Here is a 16,454-nt window from a genome sequence, read left to right as displayed (position 1 = left end):
AGGATCTCTTACTGATGTATCAAGTAATTAAAGGAGGGAGAGGAATAGCATTATCTTATAGAAGATATAACTCTGATATAATATCATAGATGTTATCCTAATCTGCTACATAGAGGGATATTTATTAGATAAATTAATTATAGAAATAATACACTAGACGAGAAATATTTATTACAATATTAATATGATGTGGTAATATAAGAAATCGTGCTAGAATTTAGTGTTGGGAGTAGTCTAAGAGTGGCTCGAATTTTGGAGTTCCGCGAGCTGTACCCACAATGACTGCGGTGCGCGGAACAAGCTTAGCTCTAGCACTGCCCCACGCCCGTCCATGCAGACGTGGAGTCAACTCAGCTGCGAACTTGGACCCCAACCTTGACCTGTACACGCAAAAGGTTACGTACGAGGTACGACCGGTGGCTCGTCTTGTCTAGTGACCTACTGCGTGTAGTACGTACAGATCGAAGTGTAGTAGTTCGTACGTGCACCGGAAGAGTTCGCGCAAATGGCGCCAGCGGCGGGGGCGGTGGCTGGCCGCAAGAACTGGTCGGCCGAGTGCAGGAACATGTGGCGCGTCGCGGGGCCGGTGATCCTGACCGAGATCTTCCAGTTCATGCTCGGCTTCGTCACCGCAGCTTTTGTCGGCCACATCGGCAAGATTGAGCTCGCCGCCGTCTCCATCGTCAACGGCGTCGTCGAGGGCCTCGCCTTCGGCCTTCTGGTAACTGACCAACAATCACCACTCGCGTCGTATTGCTTTAGTTATTGTGCGTAGCGTCTCTGATCAGTGGTGTTGCTTCTCTGTTGCGTTTGTCGCAGCTTGGCATGGGGAGCGCCCTGGAGACGCTGTGCGGCCAGGCGGTGAGCGCTGGGCAGCTCCAGATGCTGGGCGTGTACATGCACCGCTCCTGGATCATCTGCCTCTCCACCTCCCTCGTCCTGCTCCCGCTCTACGTCTTCACGTCCCCGATCCTCCGGCTGCTCCGGCGGTCCGCAGCCATCTCAGCAGTGTCGGGGCGGTACGCGCGCTGGTGCGTGCCGCAGCTGTTCGCCTACGCCGTCAACTTCCCCATCCAGAAGTTCTACCAGGCGCAGAGCAGGGCCTGGGTCATGACAGCCATCTCCGGGGCCGTGCTGGGCGTGCACACGCTGCTCGACTGGCTCGTCGTGGCAAGACTCGGGCGCGGGCTGGTCGGCGCGGCTGTCGTCGGCAACGTCTCGTGGTGGCTGCTCAACGCGACGCAGTTCGTGTACGTCGTCGGCGGGTCGTTCCCGGAGGCCTGGACGGGGTTCTCCCGCAAGGCGTTCGCTAGCCTCGGCGGCTTCGTCAGGCTCTCGATCGCGTCGGCTGTCATGCTGTGGTTCGTTGCCATCTTCTTTCTTGAGTTCACTGATCAGTGGTCACTGCATCGAGATGTGATAGCTATTTGCAATTTGATCTTAAAACTGGAACTTGTTTTGGTTGGTATAGCCTAGAGATGTGGTATTATACAGCAGTGCTCATTCTGGTGGGATGCCTGAAGAACCCAGAGATTCAGGTTGGAGCGATTTCCATTTGGTCAGTGCCACTTTTCTCTGCTCTTCTAATGGCCTCTCTCAGAGAACACATCGGAGCTCTCTATGTGGCCTTCCTGCCCCGTGATGATTCAATAAATTAATCTTTTTATTTGTAACATCATGAACTATCAGCTTTGGACACTGATGGTTGCTGTTGGTTTCAATGCTGCAGTGAGGTACATCCTATTTTCTTTTGTTTTCGCCCTTTTTTTAACATGTTTTCTAAGTCCTCAAATATTCACAGCATTAATATGTTTAACTCTTCCTGTCTCGTTTGCGGTCAGTATTCGCGTGTCGAACGAGCTTGGCGCAAACCATCCGAAGGCGGCCAAGTTCTCGGTTGTCGTCGCCACGAGCACATCAGCCACCATTGGACTGATCTTCACTGCCGTTGCTCTGGCGGCGAGGAAGCAAATACCTCGGCTTTTCACGGACGATGATATACTCGTCAAGGAGACGGCCAAACTGGGGTACCTCCTGGCCGCCACCATATTCCTCAACAGCATCCAGCCGGTGCTGTCAGGTATCTAACTATCTTTTTTCAGATAATGGAGTAAATCATACTCTAAAATTCCCTTCAATGTTTGATATTGTCTTAGAGAAAACATTGATGCAACTATGTCATGGTCTGCTGGTGATTGCAGGGGTGGCGATCGGTGCCGGGTGGCAGTCCTTGGTCGCGTTCGTCAACATCGCCTGCTATTACCTCGTTGGTCTGCCCCTTGCAGCAGTTTTTGGCTTCAACCTGAAGCTCAATGCGACAGTAAGACAGATCTGGAAGATCTGATTTTGCTATTTGATGTCATGCAGGGGATTTGGGTTGGGGTGCTGATTGGAACTGTGTTACAGACTGTCATTCTGTTTGTCATCCTCGTCAGAACCAAATGGCAGAAAGAGGTGACTAGTAGATTCCATCACCTTGACAGTACTACTTGAAACAAAAGAATTTGTGCAGGTTTGGGCTCCAAAATTTCTCAAAACATTTCTGTGCAGGCCATGCTAGCAGAAGAGAGAATACGTGTTTGGGGAGGAGGAGACGTCGAGCTGCCGCATGTTCAAGAAACAAGAAGAACACGAAGATGAAGGGAGAAATTGTGGCGCCACCTGTATGGCAGAAATGAAAGGACAGAATTGAAGGAAAACATACGCAGTGTCTGTTTGAAATGCAAGAATTTAAATAGGAAACGATTGATAATTTCTGTTTGAATTGGAAGAAATTACCACATCCCAAACAGTGATCTGGCACAAAAGGTGAGAAGTGCGCGCGCGTTTCACTGTTGCGCTCACTGACCGGAGACGTGGCTGACGACATCGCTTGGGGTGCACTCGGTCGAAACCAGACGTTGCAACAGAGGCCGTATCTTGCCATGCTCACAGCCGAGCCAAGTACGGCGTACTACCGCTCGCTCGCCGCACAAGGCAACGCCGACGCGCTTAACGCGCAGCAGCAACCTCGCGGGTCCTGGCCGCCTGCCGAGCGCGGGCGCGGCGAATTCCGAGCTGCTGACGGCAGGAGTCACAAGCGCCGCATCATCTGAGCGTGACGCGGATGAGCTCTGGCTCTGGCCGCTCACAGCGCGCGCGCGCCTCAGACAGAGAGAGCCTTGCCGATGCGTGGCTCCTGAGGTGGCGAGAGCTCCCCACACGGCCCAACCGCGCGCCGGCCGCCGACGTTTAATTTGATCCTACGCTGCGCCAGGCCGGGCCACTCACGTACGCTGGCGTTCAATTGCGGTTGGAAAAGGCACGTTCCGCAGTCGGAAAACGCCCCGAGGTTCATCGGGGCGACTGTGGCTCACGTACCTCAACATGTACAGTAACGTGTTCGTGCGAATCATCTCATAAATCCACGCTAGAAATTTGTTAGAAAAAAGAAAAAACAACAGAGAAAGCACATGTCATCTTTGATCGAACGAAAAGGAGGAGAGAAACAAATTCATATGCACGCTCATGTTCTCAACTAGTTACAAGGATGACATAGTACTGCGTACTACGCAGGGAAATAAGCCTTAACGAACATGCATCAGGCATGAGACTGCAGAGGAGCAGAGATTGAGAACCAACGACACAGCTAAAACTACGACGGCCGGCCAGAGGGAAACGCGGCATCTGCACCAGTGCACGGCGTCCGGGCCCATCAGATCTTGTCGGGCAGCTTCTCTCCTTTGACGAGCGGGTTGTTTCGGGCGATGGCGACGCGGCCGACGCCCATGTAGTCGAAGGTGCATCCGTGCTCCTCCGCGTGCCGGTGCGCCCCGCAGAAGGTTTTGTGGCATCGGCACACGAACCCCGTCAGCCCGACCTTCTTCAGGCAGGCCTGGCACCGGTTCGCCCAAAAGTTCTCCGCCACCTTGGCCGTGGAGGACGACACAGTGGCTTCTGCAACGCCTTTAGCCTCCGTAGCAGGCGCGAAAGAGACGCCGCCGGCGGAAGCAGCAGCGCCGGTGGTCGCCACGATAGCGGCGGCGGCGGCGTCAGATCGCACGACGGCTTTGGACGCCGAGGCGGCGCCCGGCTCGCTGCTGACGGGACGGTGCTTCTTGTAGCAGACGGAACACATGTCGAGGGTGGCCGAACTCCCGAAGAAGCCGCAGCCGGCGGCGCACAGCGGCGGCACGCCGCTCTCCTGCGGCTGCGTGGCCGACATCTCCTGGCGCTGGAACGGCATCTTGCGCGCGGGCAGAGCACGATCGCGAGGCGCTGCGATTGCAGAATTAGTTGGCGTGCGTGGTTGATCTTTCCGTGGAGTGGAGGGGTGTGGAGCGCGAGGGACGGGTATACATCGATGGATCAGTCCGAGTGGAGGCCGAGCGTGGCACCGAGTCAGAGTCGAACTCGAACGACTGGTCCGTGGGCGTGGGTAACGTGGTTGCTGCGTCGGACGTCGGGTAGTGGCGCTTGCGGTTACGACGACTCCGAGTCCGGGATGGACGGAGTCCAAATTAACCTGTGTATGAATTCGATGGTTTTCTATGTATGATTCCTGTTGAAAAACCAGTAACCAACGGATTCAATTCATAGATGAACTAACACCCATACTGAAATTAGTAACTGCTATGGGTTTCTCCGAATCATATCTGACTCAACAAAATTGAACGCCTAAACCAACTCTCATCCGAGCCAGTTTCGACTACGGAACAGACGAATCGCACAGCTAGTGGAGTAATACGGAACTCAACGATAAACCCGAAATGAACTAACGCTAAGTATAGCCCTAATCTTTACCTGGCTAGCGCTGCAAAACAGGCTTTGGACCTCTGAAAGACTCGCGACAATAGAATTGCTGAGTCAAGCTATCACCTATTCGCTGTATGTCGTTTCACTATACGGGTTTGGACAGACCTAGCTAGCATCATGAACTTTGCAGCCTACGTTGAAACATAGTTCCGGGTAGCATATGGGATCCATGCATAATGGTGGACTTACATGACCACACCTCGGTATAAATCTAAAGTAGATAATATATGACATATGTCGGTGGGTGAACACCGCAAGCGGTATCCTGAAGGACCCTCTTTGAGATTTGGTCGGGGGCTGAATCTGGATCTATCTCGCACGTGAATTTAATGCGAATATGTGAGATCTAGGTGGGACGGATGATCGTCGACTAGTGAGAGTAAATGCTCAAAAAAATTTAGACAGGTTCGGACCGCACAGAGCGTAATACCCTACTCTTGTGTGTATACTATTAATGCTCTTGGAATGCCTCTCTCTGGATCTCTGTGTTACAAGATTTTTTGTCTAAGTCTAGAGCTTCGGTCTTGCTTCGAGCTCGGTGAACCTCTGCTCAGCTTTTCAGACTTCTGAGACCTGTTGCCGTATGCTCTAGCTTGTCCTCCTTGCTGTCTGCTCTTCTCCGGAGTGCACCCCCTTTTATCATGTTGAGGGAGGTTCGGCGTGCCCAGAAACGGGGGCACGAGTTCTCATGAGTCATAAATGGAAAGCAACTATCATGGGGCTGCAATTTGATGTTATAGGGGGTTGAAAATGCGCCTTCGACCGGTTCTGTCGCCCATTACGCCCAACTTTAGCAAGTGCAGGGGGGGCACATGCTCGCTCGGTCAGAGCAGGTCTGACACAGCAAGGGGGCAGGCGATACGCCTCGAGCCCAGTGACGATATCTCCAAGCCGTTTCCTTTATGGGCCCCGCATGGTGACGCGCGATGGGACCCGTCACATTAAATGTCCTCACGCCTTCCTGTCAGGCAGTGGCAGAGATTGACGTACTTAGTACGACAGGCGTGGGAGGAGTGGTTGAAAGTGACAGGCCACGCTCCCTCTTAAATGCAGCATCGGGCCTCTCACCAATTGACACCTCACCGTTGAGCCCTTGTGGGGTCCACCGGCAAGGTGCTTCTCAGGTCCTCGGGGAACTCTGGGTGCTCGGGGACTATTGTTCATAGCCCGAGCGCCCCCTCCCGGATACGTCTCTTCTCGGGTCTTCGGGAAACTCCGAGTACTCGGGGACCATTGTTCATGGCCCCAAGCACCCCTCCCGGAACTGGCTCTTCTCGGGTCCTCGGGGAACTACGGGTACTCGGGGACCACTGTTCATGGCCCCGAGCACCCCTCCCGGAACTGGCTCTTCTCGGAACCTTGGGGAACTACGGGTACTCGGGAACCACTGTTCATGGCCCCGAGCACCTCTCCTGGAACTCGGTCTTCTCGGCCCTCGGGGAGATAGTCCCCGAGGGAAGGTGCCACGTGGCATTCTGCCATCTTGGCCTCAGGACTCGGGGACCCCTGGTTCCCATGTCACCGACAACATCCTATTTATTAAAATGGACAATGCATCGATGTATTTATAAATTTAGTATTTGTATTTAGCACCTTATTCACCAAAAACCCGATTTCAATACGCAAGACACCGAAAAAAGGTGGACCTGACTGTTTTTGGTACCTAAGACCGTGTTCGGCACCTAAGTCGCCGAAAACGGACTGTTTTGTATCGACAAGGAATCGAATACTTGTAAAATTTGTAATCCATGCTGTGTGTTGCTACTGTAAATTTGTTGTATCGGCAGCGACCGCTACTGCATCTTGTTACTTTGTGTGGGCATGTTGTATCTAAAAGGACAATGATATCGTATAGAGAGGGGTGAATAAATATTTTTACAAAAAGTTCATCCCATTTTACCGTTGGTCTAAATTTACAATGGAAAATAAGCCAACAAATTTTTCATAAGTGAAAATCCTAAATATGTTAGGCTCAACTAGTACACAATCACCCTAAAAAGATATTAAAGTCACAATCCTAGGGTGACAAAGATTATTCAATTCTAGCAAGATATATGTAAGAAAAACTCTAATTAAAAACCCTGAAAATACTGTTTACCAGATAATCTGGGTTGACCCGGATACTCCGAGATCAGATCTAAGTATACAGAATCCGGAGTTTCCGGGTTGACTCGGATACTTCGGATTCAGTATAGAAAGAACTTGAAACTGAAATTAAAGTGTGTCTAAAGAATTCTAGCTCAAACCAAATTAAGTCGTGTATTCCAAGTAAATCCATAAAGTAACTACAATCAATTTCACATGAATAAGTAGATCGAGTAATATACATAAATATTGAGCAAGAACACAAGAACAAGGAAACAAGAGAGGAGACACAAGATTTGTTTCCCAAAGTTTTGACACCTCTAGAGGTTCTTACGTCTCCGTTGAGGGGCTCGATCACACTTGAGTCGGTCTCTCTCAACTCTTTTCCTCTCCAAGCTCGGTCACACTTGAGCTTGGCTTCCACTCTTGATCTCTTCCCTTCTAGAGGCGAAATCGAAGTCTTCACAAACTTCCTATGGCACACCACAACCTTGAGTTCAAACCTCCAAGAGTAACAAACGTGATGATAAACTTCTTACCGATGAACTCGAGAGCTCAAGATGGAATTTAGCTCACTTACACTCAATAATTCAATCTCGCAACCTAGTTCACTTTTCTTCTCAAATTACTCACTAGATTGAAGTGTGAGGGAGGCCTTTTGGCTCTAGAAGGTTTTTCTTTCATGCCCAAGTAGCAACAAACAAGGGTGAGTGCGAGGGGTTATTCATACCTTTTCCCTAAAAACTAGTTGTTACACAGCTTTTTTACTAATCCGGAGTAAAGTTTGGAGACTCCGGCCAACTAGAGTATCCGGGTAAAACACTCAGGTCCTAACAGACCACCTGGCTCGGAGCTAAACCCGGAGTATCCGGGTCAATCCGGAGACTCCGAGTTCAGCACATCTGACCCTCTAAAAACAGTGATAACTTTGATGCTAAAGTCCGATTTCGATGATTTTAGACTCTACGGAAAGATTATTCAGAGGGCTACACATACCAACTAAATTCTTGATCCCAAACACATTTGATCAAATTAGGAACACTCCGAAACCTAGTTCGGGACCTTACACACTTTTCGCACTGGATTCCTAAAGCGAACTCTTACTTTTAGTTGATTAGAAACTCTTGAGCACTGAGACACGATAAATAGCTCACGTTGCATCTCTCTTAATAGTGCGGCATACCTATACTCAAATTCAAATGTAAAATTCATTTGAACCAATTTGAACCTTTGAATACTTTCAAGTACTGTTTCTTTCTTTCAAACCTTGAGGGTTACCAACTTTCATGTAATCTTCATAACATCTCTTCTTGATTCTTCATATGATTGATGTGTGTCATCCATAGCTTCCTATGGTATCACACAGTCTATTAGCGCAAAGCCTTTGCTCGCTCTTTACCATCACCTTGGTCCTTCGGTGCCAAGTTATTTGCTTGCACTTCACCACCAAATGTTCCATCACAGCCGAGTCTTGCTTTCTCTTCTCCGTCTTGCCATAAAAAACCATTTTGTATCCGGCATCTTTAATAAATTCATTTTATCATATATGGAGCTCAATCTTGTTCTTCACTTATATAATTTCAATTTAATTTATGTCTTCTTATGGATCCTAACCCCAACTCACTCTGAAGCACAAAGCACATGGTTAGTCCATAAAAATCTATTGATAATGGCATACCTTTAGTTACTTGATCTCCACAAGTAACTTAGTGTTGGGGATGATCTCCCCCCCCCCTCCTCGGAGGAAAGCTCGAAGTCTGCCAGAGGTTTCGCACTCTTGTCACTGCATGTTTGTTTCAGGTACTACAGGCGAAGGTAGCTGTCGGAGGGTTAACTCCTATCGCAGGGATCCTGAGGGACCCCTTTTTAGAGATTCGGCCGGGGGAATAATTCTGAATAAGTTTGCTGGAGAAATAAATGGATATGAATGCGATGGCTGGTGGGGTGGAATAATCTAGTGCGGAATGAAGTAAATGCACTGGGGGTTTAGACAGGTTCGGGCCGCACGAAGGCGTAACACCCAACTCCTGTGTGGATGCTATAAATGTCCTGAGAATGTCTCTCAGGAATGTGCTAGTTACAAGAATATCTGTCTATCCTAGAGCTTGGGGCTCCTTATTCTTCGGCTTCTATGCTCGTACGAAGGTGTTCTTCGAGCTGTGTGTATCTGTTGGCTTTTGCTGCCCTTGGACTTCTCGATCTTCTCTACTTCCTTAACTTCTTCAACCGTGCAGAGCTTGCCGAGCTTTTTTTTTTTGGTTGTCTTTGTCCGTGCTGCCGGCCGCTTTAAATACCCACCAGCGGTAGCGTGCCCCGAATGGGAGGGCACGAGTTCTAAGGCACCATAAATGGAAAAGGCATCATCATAGCCTCGATGCGAAGTGACGGGGGTTGAAAACGCGCCTCGCGCCCGGTCTTCAGTCGTGATGATGGCACTGGCAACGGGCGCCGTGGAGAGGGCCCACCGGGCAGCCACAGAGCGGCCCGGCGTGCCCGCCCTGTCTTGTTCGCCTGCCACAGCAGCGCAGCAGACGGAACACCTCGGGCCTTGTGATGTTATCCTGAGGCGCGCCAGATGGCACGGGATGGGACCCGTGCATTTAATGTCCCCACGCCCTTCTGCCAGAATATGGCAGGAACTGACACCGAGCGTGGCGGAAGCAGTTGGAGGTGACAGGCCACGCGCGCTCTTAAATACGGCCTCGGGCCTTTCACCGGCTGACACCTCATTGCTGGACCCCTGTGGGGGCCACTGTCGGAGGGGCTTCCTGGGTCGTCGGGGAACCGAGTGCTCGGGGGTCACTGTTCACCTCCCCGAGCACTCTCTCCCGAGAACGCCCTTCCTTGGTCCTCGGGGAACCGAGTGCTCAGGGGCCACTGTTCACCTCCCCGAGCACTCTCTCCCGGGCATGCTTGTACGGATCTTCGGGGAACCGAGTGCTCGGGGGCCACGGCTCGCAACCCCGAGCACTCTCTCCCGGAACTTCCTTCAGTGGGTCCTCGGGTGCCCGGGGGGCTACTGCTCACAGCTCTGGGCACACCCCTCCCGGTACTTGGTTCTCCTGATCGTCGGGGGACTTGGGTGCTCGGGGGTCACTGTTTACCTCCCCGAGCACTTTCTTCCCGGTCACTTAGTCTTCGCAAATCATCGGGGAACCCGGGTACTCGGGGACCACTGACTGTGGCCCCGAGCGCCCTCTCCCGAGACTTAGTCTTTTTTACCTTGCGGAGGTGACCCCGCGGGATGGCACCACGTGGCGGATTGCTGGCCTGGCATCGGAATTTGGGGACCCCTATTTTCTGATTCACCGACAGTAGCGAAGATCACGAAGTACCCTCGGTCGAAGGATCTAAGCGTGCCCTCAGTCCCGGCTTCCCAGTCGGTGAAGGCGGTGGCGAGCCTTCGGCCGAAAGCTGAAGTCCATGCCAGCGGTTTTGATTGACTGGAGTGGGCGAAGGTAGCAGCTGGTCTTCGACCTGGAGCTGAAGATCAGCTCATGGCGACGGGTGGAGAAGACTTCGGCGGATCTCTGGAGCCGAAGACCATGACTGGATAGCGGGGCCCGCTTTAACAGCCCGGGACAGAGTTGTGGTTATGTAAATATGCTTAATTGTGCAATAATGCCTCCGAATATTTCAAGAATGTAGCAGGTAAGGAGGTAGGAACTATAAACCACGCATGAAGTGGTTGAGTACGGGCTATAAATAGGGCCATACTGTATCCATGAGGGGGATCGAAACAATTCTACCCCAAGCACATGTCACCCCAAGGGCGCTTTGACATTCCTGTAAGCGAAGGTCCACCTTGTCTGGGATTTCGGTCCCAACAGTTGGCGCCGTCCGTGGGGCCGAACCCATCGAAGCCATGCCACCTAAAAAGAAGACGAAGCCAACCGGTACAATGGAGGCGTTACCGGAACCTTCGACTGCGGCCGGGGCTTCGGTCGAAAGACCCCCTTCAGCGCTGCCAGGGTCGAGCAATGCTTTGGCCAGAGGGGCTTCGGCGGACGCGATCAATGCTACGGTGTTGAAGTAGCGCCACCAGGAAGCAATGATGACAGACACAGAGAAGCCATCTAGATAAATGCGGAACCGGTGCGGGTCACAGAAACAAGCGATCGCGCACGCTTCGAGCCTTCGGCAAAAGAAGGAGGGAAGGTGTGAGACGAAGAGTGGGAAGACTTGGATGACTTCGTAGAATATGAAAATGAAGATGAAACACAGGAGGAAAGGACAGCCAGGCTAGAGGCCGAAGAGCTGGAAAGGCAGATTACGCAGAAGAAGCGCACATTAGACAGCCTGGCAGCGAGTCGAAAAGCTACAGAATATCGCAAACGGGCAGAGGAAGCTAGGAAAACATTGGAAAAAATGCAAGAGAAAATCGATATGCTACACCGTGTGGAGGAAACGTCTTGCCAAGTGACGCTGCCTGAAGAAACAGCATGACCTTCGCATGACCTTCGGCGGCGGTCATTCGCGGGACACCCAGAATCTCCTCTAGCAATGGGTCTGCAGAACCAACCATGGCCAGCGGGCTTCAAGATGCCCAGAGTAGTAATGTTTGATGGGGAGTCAGACCCAAGGGAATTCGTAATGAGCTTCGAAGCGACGGTCGAGTCTGCTGGAGGAGACGGTGCAACATTGGCGAAGGCCTTCGTGTTGGCTGTAAAAGGGATAGCAAGATCTTGGTACTCCGCGTTGCCCCCGGGATCCATATACTCATGGGAGCAATTGCGTAATGCCCTGTACAACAACTTTCAGGGAAATCAGGTAGACAAGATCACCCCGAGTGACCTCTTCGCACTGAAGCAACAGCCAACAAAAACATTGCAGAGCTATATGCGCTGTTTTGTGCACATACGTTGCCAAGCGAAGGGGTTGAGCGAAGACACAATCACCGATGCGGCAATACAGGGCATTAGAGGGGGACTCTTAGCAGAAAAGCTTATAAGAAAAGGACCCAGGAGTGTATAAGGGCTGCTCAATAAGATGGAAAAATACGCGAGATCTGAGCTTGATCAATTTCGAAGGAAAAATGAAATGATAGTCTCAAAAACAGTAAAAACAAATACATCAACCAGGGAGACAGGCACTAGCCACCCTAGAGACAGATTGAGGCACGCGAGGAAATCTGAAGCATCTGACTATACAACAAGGCAAAAAGAAGTCAATCAGATAGACTACGTCCCATTTGAAGTCGCTCAAGTGGCAGGCGAAGCTCAGAGTGCGGCTACTCGAGGAGGCCGAACCAGTAGAGGAAGGGGCCGCGGAGGCTGAGGTGGACAAGTCCCGCAGGACCCGGCCACATTTTACTGTGACCTACATGGCGAAGGAGCCGGTCACAGGACCAAGCAGTGCCCACAGGTCATGGCCATGAAAGAGAGCTTGGCGAAGCAATCCTTCGATCAAGCAAGAACCGTATACCACGCAGCATATTTCAGGCGAAGCAAAGCGTGAGAAAACCCCAACCAGGTCACAACGTTTGCCAACCGGTGGCAACTGATGCTAGCACCACAATATGCCCCTACAGCCTCAGCTCAGCTGGATCAAACGAGGCAAATGACCCTCCAAGGGGAGCTACCTCCGCCACCACCAAGGCCTACGATCGAAGCACCACCAGAGAGCAGTAAGTCCGTGAACACGGTAAATTGTGGATACAATGTAGTGTTGGCGATCTCAGGAGGATCTAACCAACAGACAGAATCTAAGAGACAACGGAAAGAATACGTGCGAAGGGTCAACCACGTTGGTGTGGGGCCAACGTACATTCATTCAAGGTGGTCCAACGTGCCCATTACATTCTCACAAGATGACATGAGGGTCTTAGATTACCCACACACAGATACCTTCGTTTTCACAGCAAACATTTCGGGAAACAAAGTGCATAGAATCTTGATAGATGGAGGAAGCTCAGCGGATATCATCTTCGCGGATGCCTTCGACAAAATGGGTCTACGTCGAAGCGACCTGAATCAGGCTGGATCCCCATTGCTAGTGTATGATGGTATTTTGCCACGTATGGTTGCAATTCCCCGTATACACATATACATATAAAAAAAGAAAGAGAAAGAAAAAAGAAAAAAGGGGGGGGGGGGGCAGCCGGGCCTATTTCTTTTCGGCCGAACAGGCCCAAGCTCTCTCTCCACTCACGCCAGGCCGGCCCGGCCCACCGCCTCCTCCTTATCCCCTCACCCCAGCCGAGAGCCCTAGGGTAGGGGGTGATGTTCCTCTTCTCCCTACCGCCTCCCTCGCCTCTCTCCCTCGCACGCGCCGCCGCGCTCGAGTCTCACTTCACCAGCCGGCTCAGCCACCCGAGCCGCGCCTGCTCCTTCCCCCCACTCTCTCCTCTTACGCCTCTCTCTCTGCTACTTGGGCCGGAGCGCTCGAGCGCGTGCCTCGTCCATGCTCGAGCCGCGAGCCGTGGCTCCTCTCCCCCGAATCGCTCCCCCTCTCTACTCCCCAGGCTGAGGCACCCGAACGTGCCGCCCCGGCCATGCTCGAGCCGCGCCCAAGCCGCACTGCCCCTCTCCTGTGCCGCGCGTGTCCATCTTTTTCCCCTTGTGCTTATCCTCTTCCCCAAAATCAGGACGGCCCTCGATCTGTTTCCTCCGTGTGGGAACCCTAGATGCCAGCTATATAACCTGGGGGTGCCCCGTGGGAGGGGAGGAGAGTGGATCGGCAAGAAAGAGAGAGAAGAAAGGTAGAGAGAGAGAAGAGAGAGAGAGAGAGAGAGAGAGAGAGAGAGAGAGGAGAGCTTTTCCCCTACAATCTCCTGCTTGCCGTCGGGTTTTGTTGACGCCGGAGCGCCATGGCGACCTCGCCTCATGTGCCGGTGGGTCTCTGCTGTAACTGCGCCTTCCCCTCCTTCTTCTTGCTGCAAGGCCACCGGCCGGTGCTCGCACTGCGCCGTGTGATGAGCAGGTCAAGCCGACCGGTGCTTTGACGCTGTGTTCGTGCTCATACAGTTTGGCCGGCCGGGCTTAGGCCTGTGCCGTGCGTGTGCAGGTGTTGTGGTTGTTGTTCTTTGGTGATCCATGGTGGCCGGCCGGCCGTTGTGGTCGCATCCGTGCAAGGTGGCCTGTCGTTGGTGATATGTGATATTGTTGGCTAGCAGTGTTGTTATTTGGAGTGAGGCAGTGCCGTGCCGATGCTTTGGTGCCGTGTTCATGCTCATACAGTTTGGCCAGCCGAGCTTAGACCCATGGCGTGCGTGTGTAGGTGTTGTGGCTGTTGATCTTTGGTGATCCGTGGTGGCCGGCTGGAAAATCAGTTTTAATTCCTAAAAATGCAAATCCATTCTATAAAATTGTTTTAATTAGTTTTATGTTGAAAAATAATTCTGCAGAATTGTAAATAAATGTTTAAGCACTTTTGAACATTCAAGTAAATTAGATTAAATTCCATAAAATTTGATTAGACATAGTTTTCACGTCATAGCTTTGATTTGGGCGATTCTTGTGCTCAATTTTTTCTAAAATCGTGCCCTAGTCAGTCTTAGCATTTGTTTGTTGTGTTAGCTTTGTTTAGTGCTTGTTCTTAGTGTTGTTTGTTTTGTCCGCATATAGAGGAGTTCGTCCCAGAAGTATTCGAGAACGTTCAAGACCAGGACTTTGAGGATTTTGAGCAACTCAACGGAGAAGGCAAGTGTCCTTGAACATCTGCACATAGTTTTATGAAGTGTTTGTTTGATAAAATTGTATGCTTGTCTAAAATGTGGGATGACCTATGGTAGGGTTTACTAGTCGTTCCCAATATTCCTTGTAGTAGTAGAATGGTTATAGTGTTAAGAGTAGAATAAGCTTAGTGTTGCTTACTCATGGGTAGTATAGGTTTGATGAACTTGTGTAATGATTTATGGAGCATAATGTTAAGCTTTTGGTAAAGTGCGTAGTCATGGAAAGTGGGGTCTAGCCAAGTGTGGCATGATGGTTGGCCTGTGGATGTGTTCCGGGCAAATTGTGGGTTTTGCCGGATATTTGGTGATTTTCCCGTGTTGGATGATGGCGGTCTTACCTAGGTCATGTTAAGGACCGGTTCGTGGAGCGATCACCCATAAAAACAATACAACCACAAGTCTAGTATGGGACATGCCTAGCTGAGTTATTTGCTATCCTTTCAGCATGTTGAAGATCATCTGGTGGTACGGGGATGGAAAGATGTACTTTTTAGATCCGTAAGGCGCAAGAGGGGGTTTTTGGAGTGAAGGTTATACTCTACGGCGGTGAAACCTTAGCGAATCGATACATGCTGAGAGGGACGTTGTAAAGACTTTGTAGTGGTTTCCTGGTCGCACACATCTTAAGTGTGTAAGTGTCTAGCTAACACGGGTATAATAGAAATCATGACTTGTGAGTAAAGTGTACAACCTATGTAAAGTGAAAACTGATATATCATCTGTGCTCATGTTCCTGAGCGGCATGAAACCTCACATGATTAGTAGGGTGGTTTTAGGGTTGGTTCTTGGTTAGTTCTGGTGGATCACAGTGGTGAAAACTGTGATTCGAGTTTGGTTTTGTTTAGAGGTGGTTGGAACCTCGGATGTGGAGTAAGGTGGTTGGAACATTGGCTCAGGTTTTAAAAGATATTTCACATAGTAATATGCTGCTTTTATAACTATTTTACTATATAAAATAGTATTTATGCAAATAAATCATTGAGTTAAGCCATCATTGATATTGGCTACATGTCATACTTTTTCACACTTGCTGAGTATTTCATGTACTCACACTTATTATACACAAACAAGTTGCTCAATTAGGGAAGATTTTGAGGACTTCGCAAAGGATGGCGCATTATAGGATGTGTTCTCCGTCGATTACCTGTGAAGTCGCCAAGTTGAAGATGAAGGTTACGCTTAGTATCACTGCATCATTGGTTCCTTTTTGTACGAACGAAGGCACGTTTAAGTTTAGGTATTGTTTATGTTATTCACTTATGGCATGACTATATATATGTAATTTGATCCTGATATATATATATATATATATATATATATATATATATATGGTTACACCCGTCAGCTATATATATGCCACATGGTTTGATCCCATCCGTCAATCACACATGTGTTAAAAAATTATAGTTCTATATTATAATAGTACAAATAGTTATAGTTTTATAAAATTTACTCTTTCTTTTTTCTTGATGAGGAAATTTTCCCTAGAATTGCTGAGACAGACATTTTTAGAACCTGTCACTCTCTATAAAATTTCTTATTTCGAGTGGTAATCTTGTCAAAGCTGTGGGAGGAGTATCATGTTGTCCCCTTGTGTGCAAGCTGTAACAGATTTAGGTAACTTGTAACATCCAACATGTCACACATTAGAGCAACTTGCAATGGTTTCAGGTAGAGACCGCAAGTTGTACGGATTCCGGTAGATTTGGGTCTATGGAGAAGGGGGAGAGGGTGAGCATGATATGTTGTGATAACGTTTGACGAACGCCTAAATAACATAACGATTATTATAACGTGTGACGTGACATGTAACTAGGCTCGTTGTGGGCTGCACTATAATAAAACAGGCATGGATTGCACTGCAGCATTTACTAAGAAAGGGCGGATAAAGAAGTCTGAA

The 16,454-nt window shown here is 50.0% G+C and overlaps 2 protein-coding genes across 2 annotated transcripts; one reads left to right on the top strand and one right to left on the bottom strand.

The window, feature by feature from the left end:
* Positions 1–505: 505 nt before the first annotated feature.
* Positions 506–2,640, top strand: LOC133885216 (protein DETOXIFICATION 32-like). Its single transcript, XM_062324894.1, has 8 exons — positions 506–721; positions 820–1,361; positions 1,472–1,558; positions 1,677–1,733; positions 1,842–2,080; positions 2,202–2,320; positions 2,368–2,454; positions 2,551–2,640. Exons 1-8 carry the CDS (start codon positions 506–508, stop codon positions 2,638–2,640), a joined length of 1,437 nt encoding a protein of 478 aa, XP_062180878.1.
* Positions 2,641–3,485: 845 nt separating this feature from the next.
* On the bottom strand, positions 3,486–4,372 carry LOC133889759 (zinc finger A20 and AN1 domain-containing stress-associated protein 3-like). The gene has a single exon (XM_062330232.1). The coding sequence runs from the start codon at positions 4,223–4,225 to the stop codon at positions 3,695–3,697; it is 531 nt and encodes a 176-aa protein (XP_062186216.1). The 5' UTR covers positions 4,226–4,372; the 3' UTR covers positions 3,486–3,694.
* Between the last annotated feature and the right edge of the window lie 12,082 nt (positions 4,373–16,454).

This window comes from Phragmites australis, chromosome 1 (assembly GCF_958298935.1).
Source record: "Phragmites australis chromosome 1, lpPhrAust1.1, whole genome shotgun sequence".
NCBI lineage: Eukaryota > Viridiplantae > Streptophyta > Magnoliopsida > Poales > Poaceae > Phragmites > Phragmites australis.
The sequence above is the reverse complement of the archived record's forward strand: the minus strand, read 5'-3'. Positions and strand labels throughout refer to the sequence as shown.